The sequence below is a fragment of the Halichoeres trimaculatus genome, unplaced genomic scaffold (genome assembly GCF_033239565.1).
Source record: "Halichoeres trimaculatus isolate MK-OKI-2021-1 unplaced genomic scaffold, fHalTri1.1 fHalTri1_scaffold_5, whole genome shotgun sequence".
Taxonomy (NCBI): domain Eukaryota; kingdom Metazoa; phylum Chordata; class Actinopteri; order Labriformes; family Labridae; genus Halichoeres; species Halichoeres trimaculatus.
The window spans coordinates 12,972,487-12,989,647 of NW_027437183.1; the positions used below are offsets into that span (position 1 = coordinate 12,972,487).

Sequence of the window (17,161 nt, forward strand, 5' to 3'; positions counted from 1 at the left end):
ACTTCAACTTAATTAGTTTTTAGTCTTTCGGATAGATGAGCCCCTGCTGAATGCTGCACTGTGTAAACTCATTGACTTGGACACACGTTTCTCAGCAAAAGTGAGGAGCTTACTTCAGAGCATACTTGCAGGGTTGCAGTTGCATTTTCTTTTTTCATTTAATTTTGTTGGGTTGATAAAAATTATATATATATATATATATATATATATATATATATATATATATATATATATATATATAGAGAGAGAGAGAGAGAGAGAGAGAGAGAGAGAGAGAGAGAGAGAGAGAGAACATAAGGAAAAATATAAAAATGGTGTCATGTTATTGTGTAGTATAGCTGCAAATATCACCCTTGTGTTCTAACTGGATACAGAACCCTCAATCATTATTAAATCTTTGCCTATGGAAAAGTTTTAATAGAACTGCAACCTCCTCTTGAAATGGCGTTTGAATTTCTATCGCAGTTTATATAAAATATTAGGGCAAAAATATTGCCAAGGTCAATGTCTTTTGTTTGTTTGATGTTGTTAGAGAAAATAAAATATTTGTTTCCAGTGCCTCATGCAATTCAATAAATTCAAGTTAACGTAAAATTTAACTAAGATGGATTTCCAAAAAGAGCTCCAAAGAATCCAAGTTGATACATATGTTGTTTAATAATGTGTCATTAAATTCTTAACCAACACATTTTCATTATTCCACGTAGAGAGAAAAAAGTAATAAAGTTGAATTTAAAAAAAGAAGAGAAAAAAGTAACTAGGACCAAAAAAAGACCCGTCAACGACGGTCTGGCCATTTTAAATATAATATTTCACAATTTGACTTCGTTCAATTTGAAATATATACAAAACGGTGCTGGCTATGTGTATACAAAACATACGTACTGACTGGTGGTAGAAAAAAAACGATTTCAGCTTTGTCTTAATTTGGCAGATGGTTGTTGGTAATTTTCATCAGGCACAATGCACAGACTCCTATTGCGTAGTGCCGACTCGGTTTGTGTTTTCTCACTGTCAAGATGCTACAGGATTAGCAAAATAGTCCAGAGATGTGTATATCTCCTTGGTCAACTCTTAACACATTATTATAAAACAATTTCTTCTACTTGGGTGGTGTTTTTGTCCTGCCGAACGATGTTTTCACGTTAAACTGTCCGTCTGAAGAATGTTTAAAGCCTGAGGTTTTGGTTGGGGTTGAAAACAAACTTGCCAGCTGAGCTTTCTTGCTAGCGCTGTAGAAGCTCGACTCGACGACATAATAGGCTGCTCCTTCTTTGGAACACTGTGTGCTCGTCGTGTCAGCCCAACCCAGCACTCAACGTGGACTTTATTTGTGATTTCAGGTAGTATCTATATTTTACTGAATCTTTCTTGCTGGACTTCGTGGTGCAATCATCAGCCCTGTCCGTGTGATGGAGCGGCATTAGCTGACCAGCTAGCAAGCTAGCGACTCACAGTTTAGCCGGTGCGAGTCTTCGCAGCGTTAACATAACACTGCTGCCATTGCACTGGCTATTAATACACTCCTTGTACCTTTGATAGTGGTGGGTTAGTCCGCGTTGAACCTGTTTTGTGCCGCTTAGCTTGGATTTGACACTCTACATGGTCACTACAGTGGATTTAAGGCGACTTGAAAAGCGAGTCGGACCCCGAGGCTGGGAGCTGAGGTGGCCTGATCTAACGTCACACCGCACCTGCTGGTGGGCTCAAGGTCCCACAGTGAACGAAAACCGGCCGGGGCTGGCTGGCCCGATATCATTTTGTCCGGATGGCTTGTTTCGGCAATCAGTAGTAATATAAGAAACCGCAGTCTAGCTCAGGGTTGCGAGAACTTTGTAAAGGTCACTCAGAGACAAACACCTTGTTTCAACTGTAAACTGAGTTTGGCGAGGCAGATACCACCTGGGCAGAACAACAACCATGTCGGAGGATAACAACGCAGACAAGTTCATCAAGGTAAGTTTAACGAAACTGAACGTGACTCTTCACTCAAACTACAGCAGGCAATGCAGTTGTTGACTCCTTTGAATGATTTAGATTATTTTTGGTTAATGAAAATAGTTCAGTCAAACCAAAAGACAACAAGGAGCTTCAGCAATTTGCATTAATAGTGGACATCTAAATGCTTCCAGGTGTTATTTTCTGGAATAAACGTGATGAAAGTCTGTGAGTAAGATGCTAAGTTTAGCAACATGATTCTCTTTTTTATTGTAAGTGAAATGGTACTGTCCAGTGCTCTTGTAATGACACAATCTTCAACCCTTGAGACATGATTTGGATTGGTCTGAGACACACGAGACATACTTTGCTAAAAGTGAACGATCAAAGATATGTTACATTATAACAAAAGTACACATGGCTCTGCAGCTCACCTTCATTAGCCATGACATCAAACAAGTTCTTGGATTAGTGCCTGGCCTACTCTCCTCAATGTGTCACTGCCTGGACATTTATGTCAGCCGTAAAATGTGATCTCAAGTGGCCCCTGCCTTCCCCCTCCAGCTTTCACAGTAGGGTCACAATGTGAGTAATACTGGATTTACTGGGGGGTCTCACAGAGATCTGGGACACACATACTTGGGGGGTCGTTATCCAAAGGAAAGATTAGTGGTTTAGCAGTGTAACATTAAGTTAAACCCTTTCTTTTAGGTGTCAATACCATGAACACTGCTCAAGATGTTGTAATTAAAGGTTCTGTTGCATGGCCAGTGAGGATCAGTTGAGCGAATCTGAACAGGGTTAGAATAGCTGGTGCACTTTTTACTCACTCTACATCACTGACAGTAATATTGTGTTGTGTATTCATTCATGGCCAGTTTTTATATCACATATTATTCAGAGATTCAAAGATATAGTTGAGTTGTAGACCTCAACAATAGAGGTTTACACTGATTGTCTTTGCCAATTCCAGTACGTTCTCAGGAACTCAACCTTAATATTTTACAACTGTGCACAATCCTTTCCTATAAACTCCTGTTTGATAATCCTTTTATAGATAGTGGTAGCTGAGATTTACCAGAGTTATTCATTTTTATATCACAGCCAAGCTGTCATCCCTCCAGATTAATCTGTGTAAAGGATTAGCACTATTGTGGAACTAAACAGGTGATAATGGATGAGATAATCGTTACACAACCAAGTGCTAATACGATGAAAAAATTCACAACTCTCTCACTCTCTTGTATCTTCCAAACTGTTTTGTAACAGGAGTTTCAGTGGATATTTTGAACACTCACAATAACTTGTAGAGCTCCTTTAGCTCCTTTTCTGTGGTGGTTGGCTGTTAGTTGCACTTTATGGCAGAAACTATGTTGATAAAGGTGAAAAGACTACCCATTATCCCGAGACTTTATTGGGTTACATCGGATTCGTGTCTCTTTTGTTTTGTTTTTGAACATCTGATATATTGTCTTGTGTTTTCTCCCCTCCTGACAGGAGACATCCATTCTAGACGAGTACAACATCAACTGGACTCAGAAGTTGGGAGCTGGTATCAGCGGACCTGTGAGGTGAGCAGGAGAGACAATGTGCCAAGAAGTGCTTTTTTCCTCATCTTCTTCCAAAATTCAAATATTCTCCTCTCTGTGGATTTATCTTTGTTTAAGCTCAAACAGGTTGAGATCAAACTGCTGGTGTTGCCTGGTATAGACGTCCAGTCCTGCTAAGAGTTGTCTTCTGTTTTTGTTTGGATCCGAAAACAGTGTTTCGTGACTCATGTTCAAAACCCTATGATAAGATTTAAGGAATAGATAAATATTGATTTATTGTCCAGCCCTCTCAGTGCATGACCACAGATGGCTGCCAAAAAGTCTTCCTACATGTTTTTGACGTTTGCTGCTTAATACTTCTCCTGTGTTTTTTACTTTGGTCCGTAACAGTTGCTTCACTTTACGACTGCAGTTTGACTTTCGACATTCGGAGACATTTTTAGAAAACAGAAGGGTCTGGGCTGGGTGTGCAGATCAGACAAAGCAATAGTGTTTTACAACATCACATTACAAGACTTCATATGTCGACTTGTTGAGAATTGCTCAGAAAGAATCCATTCGACAAAGCATCTTTGGCTTGAATCAAACACAAAAGGTTAATCTCCTGTGGCTTTCACCCAAAGAAATTAAGCTTTTATTTTGAAAGTCTTGCAGTCTGAATTGAGTTGGATGCTTTATTTATTTATTTATTTTTTTGGCGCTTTAATGAGACAGTAGGGCAGTGGATAGAGCAGGGGCCCGGGGGAGACACTTGGAACTGACACATAGTGATACAGAAAAGCTCAGAGGTTTAATTCCTGTGATTTTTGCAGGATTTAGTTGTATAAGGCTGAGATGAAACTTTTTGCAAAGTGGCTGCTTTCAGATTGAATAGTGGACGTACATGGATGCTCATAAAACTCAGCAGCTTTCTTTATCGCTGCATTCTTCTCCCTTTTCCTCTCCACGGGCACATACATCTGCAGTTATTTATCACAGGAAAGCACATGTTTCTGAAACACTCTGAACAAGCATCAATTTCTGTTGAGCCTTTTGACTTCCAGTCGATTTAGAAAATGCATCACGTCATACTTGGAGGTTAGGTGGCTGACAGAAGCTGTGAATTGACTTCATCTTTGTTGTTGGATTGAATATGCTCAAGGTTTCAGTTTTTATTTGGCTACAACTTGAAAAGTGTTTGAATGCCACTCAAACACTTTTCAAGTCTGTTATTGCTTTTCACAGTCCTTTGAGTGCAACTTGTGCCGAGGTGCTGAATCCCAGAAACAGGCCGTACAGTATCAGTGTGTGACTCTGAGGCTTGAAGCTGTCACAGATCTGGTTGGGCAGAGAACAACCTGTTATTCCTCGGCGTGTGTAATTTTGGTGACAAGAATTCTGAGGAAGTGACTCACCAGCTCTTTATGTAAATAGTTGGTGGAGCTCATAACTCTTGATGATGAAGTGATGATTCATGCTGTACTCTTTGTCTCAGTGGCTCTGTGTAACCTGTGCGTCAGTGTTTACTGTGTATCCCTCTGATTCATTGTGATTTTCGCCAAATTAGGATCTTTTTTTGATTCACCCTCTCAGCTAACACATTTGTGTCTTGTTGCTCTCCCAGCCCCCCTCTGTTACACTTGGTGATTCATTAGGCAGGTATTGCTTTCCAGTGAATTGAACTTTGGCCGAAGCAGAATGTTTCTCTCAGTAAGGCTTTAATAGTGTAATCTGAGTTTAAGGGCCAGAGGTTGCTGTTTAAAGGGAAAATTTAGTCTTTGCTGCTAGGGGTGGATAATGATTTCATTTCAGTCCTTAAAGGGGACATATCATGCTGATCCCTGATTTAATACTTACATATAAAATAATAAAGTTGAAAACAAGACCTTTCACCCCCTGAATTTTCCAAAAATGAGGTATTGTATTTTTTCTGATATCCCAGAACGAGATTTGATGCCTCTGAAAATAGGTCATTGCCAGTTGGCTGCAAGATTTCGACCATCATGACGACACAAGGATCCTTTCTTTTTATTGGAGTAATCTGGTAAAGCAGCTCCTCCTCTGTGATGTCAGTTAGTCACACAACTGCCACCGAGGGATACACCCACCAAGAGCCGAGTATAAACGTATAAACTATACATGTTACAGTACCGGTTTGACTCACCACACTGAAGCGTCCTGAGATGATCTGTGTCGAGGTGGATTTTCTTCCTCCTGAGCTGCAGAACGGTCCAGGTCTGACTCGTGGTCCAATACAAAAGGACGTGTCCTACACTCTGCCAAATTATTAGTGCTATCAATGCCTTACGGTGAAGTTTTGGCAAACATCAAACTCGCTTGGTCTGCTCCATTCAATGTGGCGATTTTGTAAATACTGCCATGCTGCAAAAAGCGCCCCCTGGCTCTACCCCCTCCGCCCCTCTGATAGAACTGACCAATCAGAGCACAAAGGGCTGTGACGTTGCGAGGTTACTGGAGGTCATTCTCAAAACGGAGCGTTTCAACAAGATCTTCAGTATGGCCTTAACTGAGGATATTGAGAACGCTATTGTGGGGCAATGAAGGAACTAAATGACTTGTACTGAGGGCAGAAAGGCTTTACAGGCATCCTAGTCTGGCATAGTGAAAAGAAGAAACAAGCACGATATGTCCACTTTAAGATAAAGTTTAAAGAAGAAAACCAAAACTTGGAGATAGAGCAGCATCTATTTCTTCAGTTTGAATATGAGTAAATCAAAATAATGACACTTGGTGCATCTTTATATGAGTGTAAAGCCAAAGGAAGCCATCCAAGATCTGTATTTTCCAACACAAACCAATGTTGACAAAATACCTTTCCTATCTCCTGTCTAGTCAGCTGTTTTAACTTGCAGCACGTTACTAAGACTGTCAGAATGATAAAGATACATATTTTATTGAAGCAAACACACCAAGAATCTTCCAACTTGTGTGCTCAGTGCGTCTGAGGAAATGAAGTAAGATGCGAAGTTTCAATACAGACACAGCAGGTTAATTTATAAGACAAATACTCAGATGTCAAAACTACGGAAGGGGATTAGGGCCACTGAAAAAAAAATCACTATTTGTTGCTATTTTTCCCAGAGAAAAAAGTCAAAATTCTGAGAAAAAGTCAGAATTCTTTCTTTAATCTTAGAATTCTGACTTTTTTCTTCAATGTCAGACTTTTTTCCTCTGAAAAATAGTGATAAAAGGAATGAAAAAATAGTTTTAAAAAAAATTGGACCTTTTTTAGTGGCCCTTATCCCCTTCTGTACAAAACACAGATGCTAAACAGGGTAACTGGATGTAAAATATCTGACAAACTTCAATGGTTTTTCTCATACATGTCAGAGAATGAGTTCCCATGTTGACTGACTTCTGTTTTCTTCCTCTCTAGAGTTTGTGTGAAGAAATCATCTCAGGAACGCCTGGCCCTCAAGATCCTCATTGATCGGCCTAAAGCCAGAAATGAGGTTAGAGGGGAGACACTTCTCTCTGGGATTCATTTCTCCTGCTTGTTGTCTTTGACTGTATCACTGTGCTTTGATCTGCCTTTCTGCTTGTTATCAATCTCCTTAAAATCTGTTTCTCCTTCCTCGTCCATCTGTCTCCTGGGCCTCTGCTGACTCTGTTGTCAGTAACATTTCCTTCCTGTGGTGAACTGAGTGTTGAGCAGCCTCTCCATGTCATTAGCAGCCTTCTGTTTTGACCAAGCAGCTTATTCAGCAGTTGAGCAGTGAGACATGGAGTCAAAACAGGCAGCCCAGACTTGTTGTACCAAAGCCACTGCTGCCGAGCTGTGGAGCTTTCACAGAAAAGCAAACAGAGAATTACCAAACAGAATATTTATCATGTGCTTAAATCTTAAATGCATGCTTTGTTTCACAGTTATGGCTCTTATCACTTGTATTCTCTTTTCTTCAACTTATAAATGATCTTACATGTTGTTTATCCACTGCTGAACACACAGGTTTTATCAGAAAAAACTGTAGTTGTCAGGTGTGCAGGTTGCTTATCTTTGCAGTGTCTTTTTCAATCAGAAACCAAAGTAAATGACCAATATACACGTCTTTTTTATCTTCTTCAGGTGCGTCTTCACATGATGTGTGCCAACCACCCAAACATTGTGCAAATCCTCGAGGTTTACGCCAACAGCGTCCAGTTTCCTCATGAGTCCAGTCCGAGGTAAAGGCCCCTGCATGTGTGTGGACTTCGTTGTATGGTGTCAGACGGCTTTTACTTGTGAATGCTGTACTTCAGCAGTGCTTGATGATAATATCAGCAAATCTGGCAAACAATATCAGCTAATGCAGAGTTGAACTGATCATAATTTCTTTATCAAATGTGATTTTTATATTGCAAAAAAACACAGTTTTAGAGCTGAAACGATTCCTTGAATGATTCGAGGTACTCGATTACAAAAATTACTCGAGTCATTTTCTCTGCCTCGAGGAATCGTTTAATTTTAAAAAAGATCAAAGAGTGGTATTTCAAATAGAGCTGAGGCCATATTAAGAGAGTTTTCAGACCCCTCAAGCTACCTCTTATACAAAATTGCAACTAGCAACAAATCTAGCTTCTTTTCTGGAGTTTGGAGACGAATGGGTCGTTCTACGAAACAGGTGCCATTTGGGTCCGCAACATATGATGAGATGTACAAGGCACAAAAAATGTGTCAAAGTGTGTTTACAAATTTTGGAGCTACCAAAGCAAGTGCTCTTATTGACATGGTGTATCAGAAAATTCTATTTCTTAAAGAGAAAAAATTTCATTTAAAAAATAACTGCTCTGTAACTAAACAAAAATGTATTTTATCCAATTACTCGATTAATCGATGGGATTTTCAGTAGAATACTCGAATACTAAAATATTTGATAGCTGCAGCCCTACACAGTTTCGAACATAAAAGAAGTATGAACTGTGATAAGGGTTGGAATCGAACTGGGCCCATTCAAAGACTTGTCCTCTGAACACAAGACTTACTGATTTAATTTTCTGGTTAAAGTTCAGATGTCGGTGTCACCGTCTGTTCCATTCTTGTGGATGTGTCACATCTTAAATGATTATGGAGTTTGCTTTTAAGACTTTCTTATGTATTAAGATAGCTGTGATTTAACTTCTCTTGGTGAATATAGGCAGAAACTCAAAATCTTTTTTCATGTCATGTCAGACCTAGTTATATCATTGATCTTCATCTTATTTTAACTTTACATTAATCCATATCCTCGTGTCTGTTTCCTAAAGAGCAAGACTCCTCATTGTGATGGAGATGATGGAGGGTGGCGAGCTGTTCCACAGAATCAGTCAGCACCGGCACTTTACCGAGAAGATGGCCAGCCAGGTCACCAAACAGGTACGTGAAAACACACATTTTATCTAACTATGAACCATCTGTTTGGTTTTACATGAGTCTGTGTTTCTTTGAGTGCGTGTTTTCCTGCAGCCTCATACTGAGCATGGTCAAAAGGAGAAGCACATACAAGCTTTAATCCAGCGTGTTTGAAGGCTACTTTGACCCACACAGGCTCACAGATTGACGTCTCAGTGTGATGATTCTTCCCTCTGTAGATCAGTCAAGCCTTGGAACATTGTCACTCCCTGAATATTGCACATCGTGACCTGAAGCCAGAGAATCTCCTCTTTAAGGATAACTCTCTGGTAAGCAGCTTATGTTACTCCATAAACATTGAAACTGTAATTCCAAACATGCACCACTACTGACTCCACTACCTTTGCAACACATCACACTGTGCTTACTTGAAAGAAAAAAAATAAACTCTGCTGGGTTTTAAAGCTGCAGTTAGGACTTGACTTTTGAGGAAGAGTGAGGAGGAAAATTAAACAGTTGTTTTTGGCAAGATGTGACATAGATGCCCTGGAGAATTTAAAGTAATCCAGTGTGCCTTTGCAGTGATAGACTTGGAAATCTACTCCCACTTTGGCATCACCTTCAACAGTGATCTCACTGGAACCTTAATGTATTGCTTGACACAGTTTCTCCTTTATATTTCAAGCAGACTGGTTAATGTTGCCTATTCATGCTGCTAACTCTGATGCGTCCTCCTGCACAGGATGCACCTGTGAAGTTGTGTGACTTTGGCTTTGCCAAAATTGATCAAGGAGACTTGATGACCCCTCAGTTCACTCCCTACTACGTAGCACCTCAGGTAACAAGCAAGACTGAGACTCATCTGAGACCAAGGATCTATTCTAGGTTTCTTAAATTCAGGAAAAATAAAAGCAGAAGCAGTTTCTGATGGTGTCTCTCTTGCTGCATTTTTACTTCCTTAGGTACTTGAGGCTCAAAGAAGACACCAGAAAGAAAAGTCTGGAATTATACCTACCTCACCCACTCCTTATACCTATAATAAGGTGAGCCTCAAAGAATATTTCAACATCGGTGTTTCTCTATCGATGTAGTTTTAGGACTGTAACTATCATCCTTTAGTATGTATTAAAAAAAATATAGAGAATTTTGTGTCTAAGGTTTTTTTTTTCTGTCATCCCTTAGAGCTGTGATTTGTGGTCTCTTGGTGTGATTATCTACGTGATGCTGTGCGGCTACCCTCCGTTCTACTCCAAACACCACAGTCGCACCATCCCGAAGGACATGCGGAAGAAGATTATGACGGGTAGCTTCGACTTCCCCGAAGACGAGTGGAGCCAGATCTCTGAGATGGCCAAGGACATCGTACGCAAGCAAGTCATTTTTATTTCTCTCTGCTCTGTTCTGGTTGTCTTATGCAACTCCATGAGCGTAGCATGTTGGAGGAGGGACTCTGCAGATTGGCCAGCTGAACGGGTGGGAAAAGTTGAAATGCTTTTGTGTTTTCTATCTGTTGTGTGGAAGCACACGTGAGATTTGGTTTTGGCTCTGGGTCTGTTTTGTACCATCTGGTGTAGTCAATTTGTTTTAGGACATTATTTTCTTTGTTGAGGTGTCCAAGTTAAACAAAGACAGCCTGCTTTAATATGCAATTTTCATTGTCCTGAAATGATCCTTACACTTTTCTTTCTCCCACTTTCCCCTATTTTCATCTACCACCATCCCTCTATACACGCCTTTATGTATAGCTTTTCATCTTCAATAATTTGTACTCTTCCTTTCCTCACCTTCTTTGCTGCTCATAGGCTGCTGAAAGTGAAGCCAGAGGAGAGGCTCACGATTGAGGGAGTCTTGGCTCACCCTTGGCTCAACTGCACTGAGGCCCTGGACAACGTGCTGCCCTCCGCCCAGATGATGATGGATAAGGTGAGTGAATAAAGGAGAACAAAGGGGCCAAAATCTTGCATTTAAAAAGATGGACTCTGCAGTACTGCTGCAAATTATTATTCTGCCCCATTATAAATGACCAAACCGCCCTAATACTTATCCTCTGCTCCAAGGGTGAGCAGATCCTGGGCCTAACTGTTTACCCTATTTAATGACAGGTTTGCTGTGGGTTTGGTGCTAATATCCAGTTGTAATAATTACTCAATTTGGCTTTGTTCTAACCTCCACTGACTGATTAACAACAGAACAATGCTGGACCCCTGACCCTAACTCCATGTAGGTCCAGTTTAAAAAGTCAGGTTGGCCTGGCGATGTGAAAGGGGTTTGTTTTTAATATTTTTTCTCTCCTTCTTATTGTTTGTTCCTTTTCATCCAGGCGGTAGTTGCAGGTATCCAGCAGGCTCATGCTGAGCAGTTAGCCAACATGAGGATTCAGGATCTGAACGTCAGCCTGAAGCCTCTCAACTCTGTAAACAACCCAATCCTCAGGAAGCGAAAACTACTCGGGTACAACTCTTTTTTGTTCATGTTTTTGAATCAACATTTGTACTCTCATGGTATTAAAGGTTCAGAACCATAAATTATGAATCATATTTTCATCACCTACAAGTCTTTTTCATTTATTATTTATCTTGATGTCCATCAGGACTTTGTACTTGAGCCAAATATCAAAGTTTTGTCTAAATTGTGTTTTTGGTGTGTGTGTGTTTCAGCCCAAAGCCCAGTGACAGTTTCTTCATTCATGACCCAGAGAATGGAGGAGAAGACTCCAATGTGGCGTTGGAAAAACTACGAGATGTCATTGCACAGTGTATTCTGCCACAAGCTGGTGAGTAAACTCAACTCAACAAACTTTTGATACGATATAGAGTATTGATTAATATTGATTTTAATGAACTTATTTCACTTAGCGTTTCCAAGGTTACAAAACACTTTAAAACCAATTAAAAATAGAATAATGTAAAAAACTAAACACAATAAAAGAAAAAACAAGCTGAGGATGTTTTTACAGCTTTGGCTCTTCTGCTATTTTCTTGTATGTTTATATGAAGCTTCAGAAATTAGACTATGAGCAGCGTGAGATTGGACTTAGACAGAGGATGGACAGAAATCCGACTAGGCATAGCTCGATTGACACTCCTAAATAATGCGATTGCTATCTGACTATGGTTGGATTCGGTGGGACTCAGGATGTTTCAGTACACCTCGGAGTGAGACGTTCTTGGCTGTCTGATTCTCATTTCTGCATGTAAACATAGACAGGATAAGACCCCCCCCCGGCCCCCCCCCCCCCCCCCCCCCCCCCGTGACTTTATGATTGAGCTGTGACCTTAGTTGGTCTGCTGTGTGCATGTAAATGCACTGAATATGTCTCTTTTAAACAGCCTAGTACTGCTAGTGTGATGAGTCAAGCAGCCATTTGACCAGGCTGGTGCTCCCTCACTGCACGTTGTAAGCAGACCCTAGAGAAAGTGTTTTTTGTCTCTCTAGGAGAAAACGAGGATGAGAAGCTTAACGAGGTGATGTATGAAGCGTGGAGATTCAACAGAGACTGCAAACATTTGAGAGATGGCTTGCAGGGGCTCAGCTGGGATGGCAAGTGAAATTTACTCATGTCTGCATCTCATTGGATCTTGGATCCCCTTATGTTCAACGTTCAACTGTTTTGCCTTTTGACACTTTCATCATTTGATGTTGCAGTCCTTGACCACCGGCTCTTTCATTGCAGGACGATCCTTCTCTGATAAAGTCGATCGTCTGAAGCTGGCTGAAATAGTGAAACAGGCCATTGAAGAGAAGACAAATCTGGAAGAATCTCATTAGCAAACGCTGTCTTTCTATCCTCTTTTATAGTGTTTATTATGACCCTTTTTAACCCACATCTGTAAAGAGGCTTTTTTATGTAAAATGTGCAGATTTTTTTTCTTTCATGGACTCACTTTCAAAGACGTATTGTACAGCTGTAGAAATATTTCAAAAGACTTGTTGGTACTGGAATTTTTTTATTGGAAACTTGCAAAGATCATAGAAGAAAAAATATATTTTCATTTTTGCAAAAAAAGGAGAAAAGATGAGAAAAACAGTTAAAGAAATTATTTTCTGGTAGGGAGTTTTCACCAGCTCCTCGTCCTGTACATCCATTTTTAAAATTTCAAATAATTCAGTTTTATTCTACTTCTTATTTTATGTTATTTTAACCACCTTGAAGAATTTTATTTATTTAAACAAAGAGTTTCATTATTTTATAACTTTCTGGTAGCCTGGCTGTGGGCTCTAAAAAGATGAACTGACTGAAATGTGACTTTGTTCTTCCACATACGCTGAATCTCAGACTGAGTTTAAATTATGTGAAATCTTTGGTAATGTGTAGCTCACGCATAACTGGTTTGTTTTGTAAAGGTCAAGGCAGAGAACATGTGAGAAAAGAAAGTGTCATGAAATTGACAGATGCAACTAAAAATTCATTTTGTCAGAACTCTTCTTTTTTTTTTTTTTTACAGTTTTTCTCAGTTGCTTTGGTACATTTCTTGAATCATCTTCGCCATTTGCATACATTGGGCCACAAGTTCTCATCCACATCACAACAAAGATCTTCTCTGTCCACAAAACCCTTCAACCAACCTCAACAAGTGTAAGCTTATGATTGAAACATTGTCCACAAGTGTGATAGATCTTTATTGTCCTTTTACAGGAAGTTTGTTGCCACTGTCTGTACAGAGGGAAGCACACACACATACTTTCCAGTTGATGGTTCATGAGATGGACCTTTGAGCTGTTTCAGAAAACGGATTGATCATTGGTTGATCTTATGCTTCACACATTTCTGTTTGTAACAGAAAGTCAGTATTTACCAATCCAGACAGATTTAGAAAAAAAAGTCTAATGGAATTGTGTGGAAAGATGCTTGACATATTATAACTTGTTTAAACTTTTTGCATGTGAAGACTTATGCCATGGACTAATGACAAAATATTATGGGCGGGTGATACTTTTCAACAGACCCATGATAAGCCATTTTGATTAATATGACAAAAGCAGTTGATAATGTAGGAATCAGCAGAGAAATGCACATAATCATTTCCATGGCTGTCCCAAGGCATTTGCAACTTGTTCACAGAAATGAGAAACTACTTTTCTGACGTGCAAAAGTGACACAATGATGTGAAGATTGAACAAGTAGTTTTGAGAATTTCAATTCTGATCTGAAAAATGAACCAAAGCAACTGAGAAAACTTTAAGCTGGTTTGAGACTTCATAAAAGAGACTAAAGAGGCATAAAAAAACTGGGGCTTTGTTTCTTTCTGACTCATAGATGAGTGTTTTTGACTCAGTCAAGTTTCACCAAGGCATTTTCAAAGCTTCTAATTGTCACACAGCCTCTTTAGATTTTAATTTAACATCATTTGATGCTGTTGAAAGCACCAATTAAGTCAAGACTTGGCTGTCAGACTGCTTTAGTTGTCAAGAATGAAAGTTGATGCTCAATCTTTGAGTTTAACTAATCCACACAATAGATGATGCTGTTGAAGTTTTTAATTGGCAGGTAAACTGAATTGTATCCTTTTAGTGCAAGGGTAAAAAAAAAGCTTTTGTGTGTCTTACATGTGTGATGGGATTTTGAAAACGGTCTCAAAGTGTCAGTTTATAAGTACTTTGTTTTTCCTCTGGTTCCAGTCTACCATGACTTTTCTAAAGTGATGGTTGATTTGCTAGTTTGACCTTCTCTAATCTTAATTCCTTTCCTTTGGGTTTTCATTCACTGGCAGTTTTTTAACCTGCAGTAAGACAGAACACAATGCACTTTTTTAACATACAGGTGTGCTCGTGGTTTGTCCTGGAAACATAAAACAGCTTGAAATACTGCAAATGCAAGGGCTTTCAAAAATACTCTAATATATCTGTGTTACTTTCTTCAGCTATTGTGTCATTTAACTAAATTGATACTTTAAAAATAATCACTCTAAGATCAGCTAAAGTTGCTGAGTCATCTGCTGGAATCCAGGCCTAGAGCATTTGATGTTTGAGAAATCTTCATGAGATTAAGTCCATGTGTGGTGTATTTCAATGAGTCAGTATTACCAACTTATCTTTTCTACTTGATTTCAATGGTCTGGATATCAGAATACTCATTCCCATAATTATTTTATACAGTATCATATTTACATCATAGATTAGCTAGAGTGAAACTACCCCTGCACTTTTTTATTCCAGTCATATCTGATATTATATCATCAAAGAGAAAGTGAAAGAAGGGATTTATGAATCAGGCTTTGATGGCTGAAGGGGCATGTCCTCCTGTTCAGTGCCTGATTGTCTTTTTTAATGATGTATTTTAGTTTCATGAAATTCCTCTGAAGTTTATGATGAAATTCCCATGAAAGATGACTTAACTTTATAAAGACCATATTTATGTAAACATTACTGCATTGACCATTTGTTTCAGACCTTAATGAAACTACACATCTATCCTGAGGTCTGAGCAACCATTGTTGTATTATATTATTGCTGCCCTTAAAACTTGAATCTTGAGATCTTCAGATAAACTAAAGGATCAGGTGTTCCTTAAGTACATTCTTCAACTTCTTAAGACAAATAAACCTTTTCAAGACTTTTTGTTTGTTTGTTTGCATTTTCATATTGTAAGAGGGCTGTTACTTTTCCTCACCATGTAAAATGCAATGGATAAGACTCCCTCTGTGCATGTCTTTGTATCCCATTTTGAATTAATTTCAAATCTAAAATTGTCAACATGATTCTGAGAGATCCCTTTAACTGTTGGTCCTGTTGATGGTGAAAACCCAATATTTTGGCATCTTGTAAAGGCCTTAGGTTTTTGGTCAAATGTGCCTTCTTGGTGGGGGCAGTCTATTCATCTTGGTTGCCATAATTGGAAATATATTAATGACAGGGTAAAGGGTAAACTCAGAATCATTGCGGTTGTAATTAGTATTTTTCCTGGGACTGACATACTTGGTTTTATGCAAGTATAGAAAAGTTGTCATTCCACATCTGTTTTACTAGTATGCTTATATTTGTAAACATTAATTTAGCATCATATTTGAGACTAGTCTGTCCTCCAAAAAGAAAGACATGATTTACTGGCTTGTGTTTCTTAAGCGAAATCCTTAAGCCACTGCGTTTTTTTTCTATTCCTTGCAAAGGGTCACTGGAATAGGAAGCTGTGTACCAATTTTGTTTTTTATTCTATCTCGAGGCTCCAGCTAGCTGCTAATCAGTTAGCACCGCTAACATCAGTGTCACAACGTATGTTCGTTAGCATCAACGCCCGTCAGTTAGAAAACATTTAGAAAATACTCAATTTTCTCAATCCGTCTCTATAATTTTTTATCTTTATTTTATTTTATTTTTTTATATTTATTTGTATTATTTGTAGTTTTGCCGTTTTCTAACACGGACTGGTAACTAACTGGTGGTTGTGTATCAATATGGAGTCCTTCACAGTGGCTAATTACGTCTTTTGTATACGTTACATCCGCGCATTATGTGGATTGAAAAAATGGGATATCGTATATTAATTGGCTAAACAATAGCCTAATTAACTTAACAAGTTCAGGCTCCCTCTTTTTTCGGGACATAATTTGGATAGTTTCAAATTATTGACCATTTTCCAAAATTACAAAACTTTTGCTCTGTTAAATTGCTGTCAATCCTGTTATTTTCCCTTCTCCCCTTTTTTTGGTCAGTGCAATCTTGAATCAAACATTTCAGGGCGTAATACCTTAAACTTGTCAGAATCTGCAGAGCCTTTCAACGTGGGCCTACTTCCTGAATCCACAAACAGCATACTTTATACTCTTTTCTACTCTGTTTATAAACATTTTGTCCTGTCTTGTCAGGGCTTGTTTTATGATATGCTGTTCTAAAGAACAAAATCCTCAAAGGAAGCATACAGGCTCGTTTAGATAGAATCTACCTGCTGTTTTGCTGCTTATTAATCTGGCTCAGTGTTACTAACAAATTCAGAGCAGAAGGCTGGTTATGAAAATACCACTGTGTCTAAGAAGCTGGTGCAGGATGCTCTTCTGACTGACCCAGCTTTGACACATTTCACAAAGAGCGTCTAGTCTGCTCATTAAACAAAACTTGAAAGGCTGAAATGTTTTATTCAGAATTTCTGCTTTTCCTCATTACCACTTGCTTCCGTTCTCCCCTGCTGTACGTATTTTCAGAAAGTACAGAGGTGAGTCTTTTTATTTTGAGTTTATATTGTAGGATTCGGCATCAAAGAAGAAAATTTGTTGATTTTATTTTACAGTTTTTTGTTTTGTTTTGTGGTCTGGCAGTTAATGTAGCATGAAACCTCCAAGAGAGATTCGCTGTACTTCTATCTACATATATATTTTTGCCCTTTCTGTCTTTATTGGAATGTCATCAACATGCTGACTTTGTAATAAAGGAA

At 38.9% G+C, this 17,161-nt stretch overlaps 1 protein-coding gene across 1 annotated transcript; it reads left to right on the plus strand.

The window, feature by feature from the left end:
- Positions 1–996: 996 nt before the first annotated feature.
- On the plus strand, positions 997–17,150 carry mapkapk5 (MAPK activated protein kinase 5). Its single transcript, XM_074670516.1, has 14 exons — positions 997–1,956; positions 3,436–3,509; positions 6,865–6,940; positions 7,555–7,652; positions 8,712–8,820; positions 9,036–9,125; positions 9,539–9,634; positions 9,759–9,839; positions 9,979–10,166; positions 10,599–10,719; positions 11,117–11,247; positions 11,454–11,569; positions 12,232–12,336; positions 12,470–17,150. The coding sequence occupies exons 1-14, from the start codon at positions 1,921–1,923 to the stop codon at positions 12,562–12,564; spliced, it is 1,416 nt and encodes a 471-aa protein (XP_074526617.1). The 5' UTR covers positions 997–1,920; the 3' UTR covers positions 12,565–17,150.
- The last annotated feature ends 11 nt before the right edge of the window (positions 17,151–17,161 follow it).

Bases quoted from the DNA above. Each gene is read 5' to 3' on its own strand.
- mapkapk5 (XM_074670516.1), top strand. From the start codon at position 1,921: ATGTCGGAGGATAACAACGCAGACAAGTTCATCAAG. The intron at 1,957-3,435 runs GTAAGTTTAACG...CCCTCCTGACAG, and splicing joins ACGCAGACAAGTTCATCAAG to GAGACATCCATTCTAGACGA. The intron at 7,653-8,711 runs GTAAAGGCCCCT...TGTTTCCTAAAG, and splicing joins CCTCATGAGTCCAGTCCGAG to AGCAAGACTCCTCATTGTGA.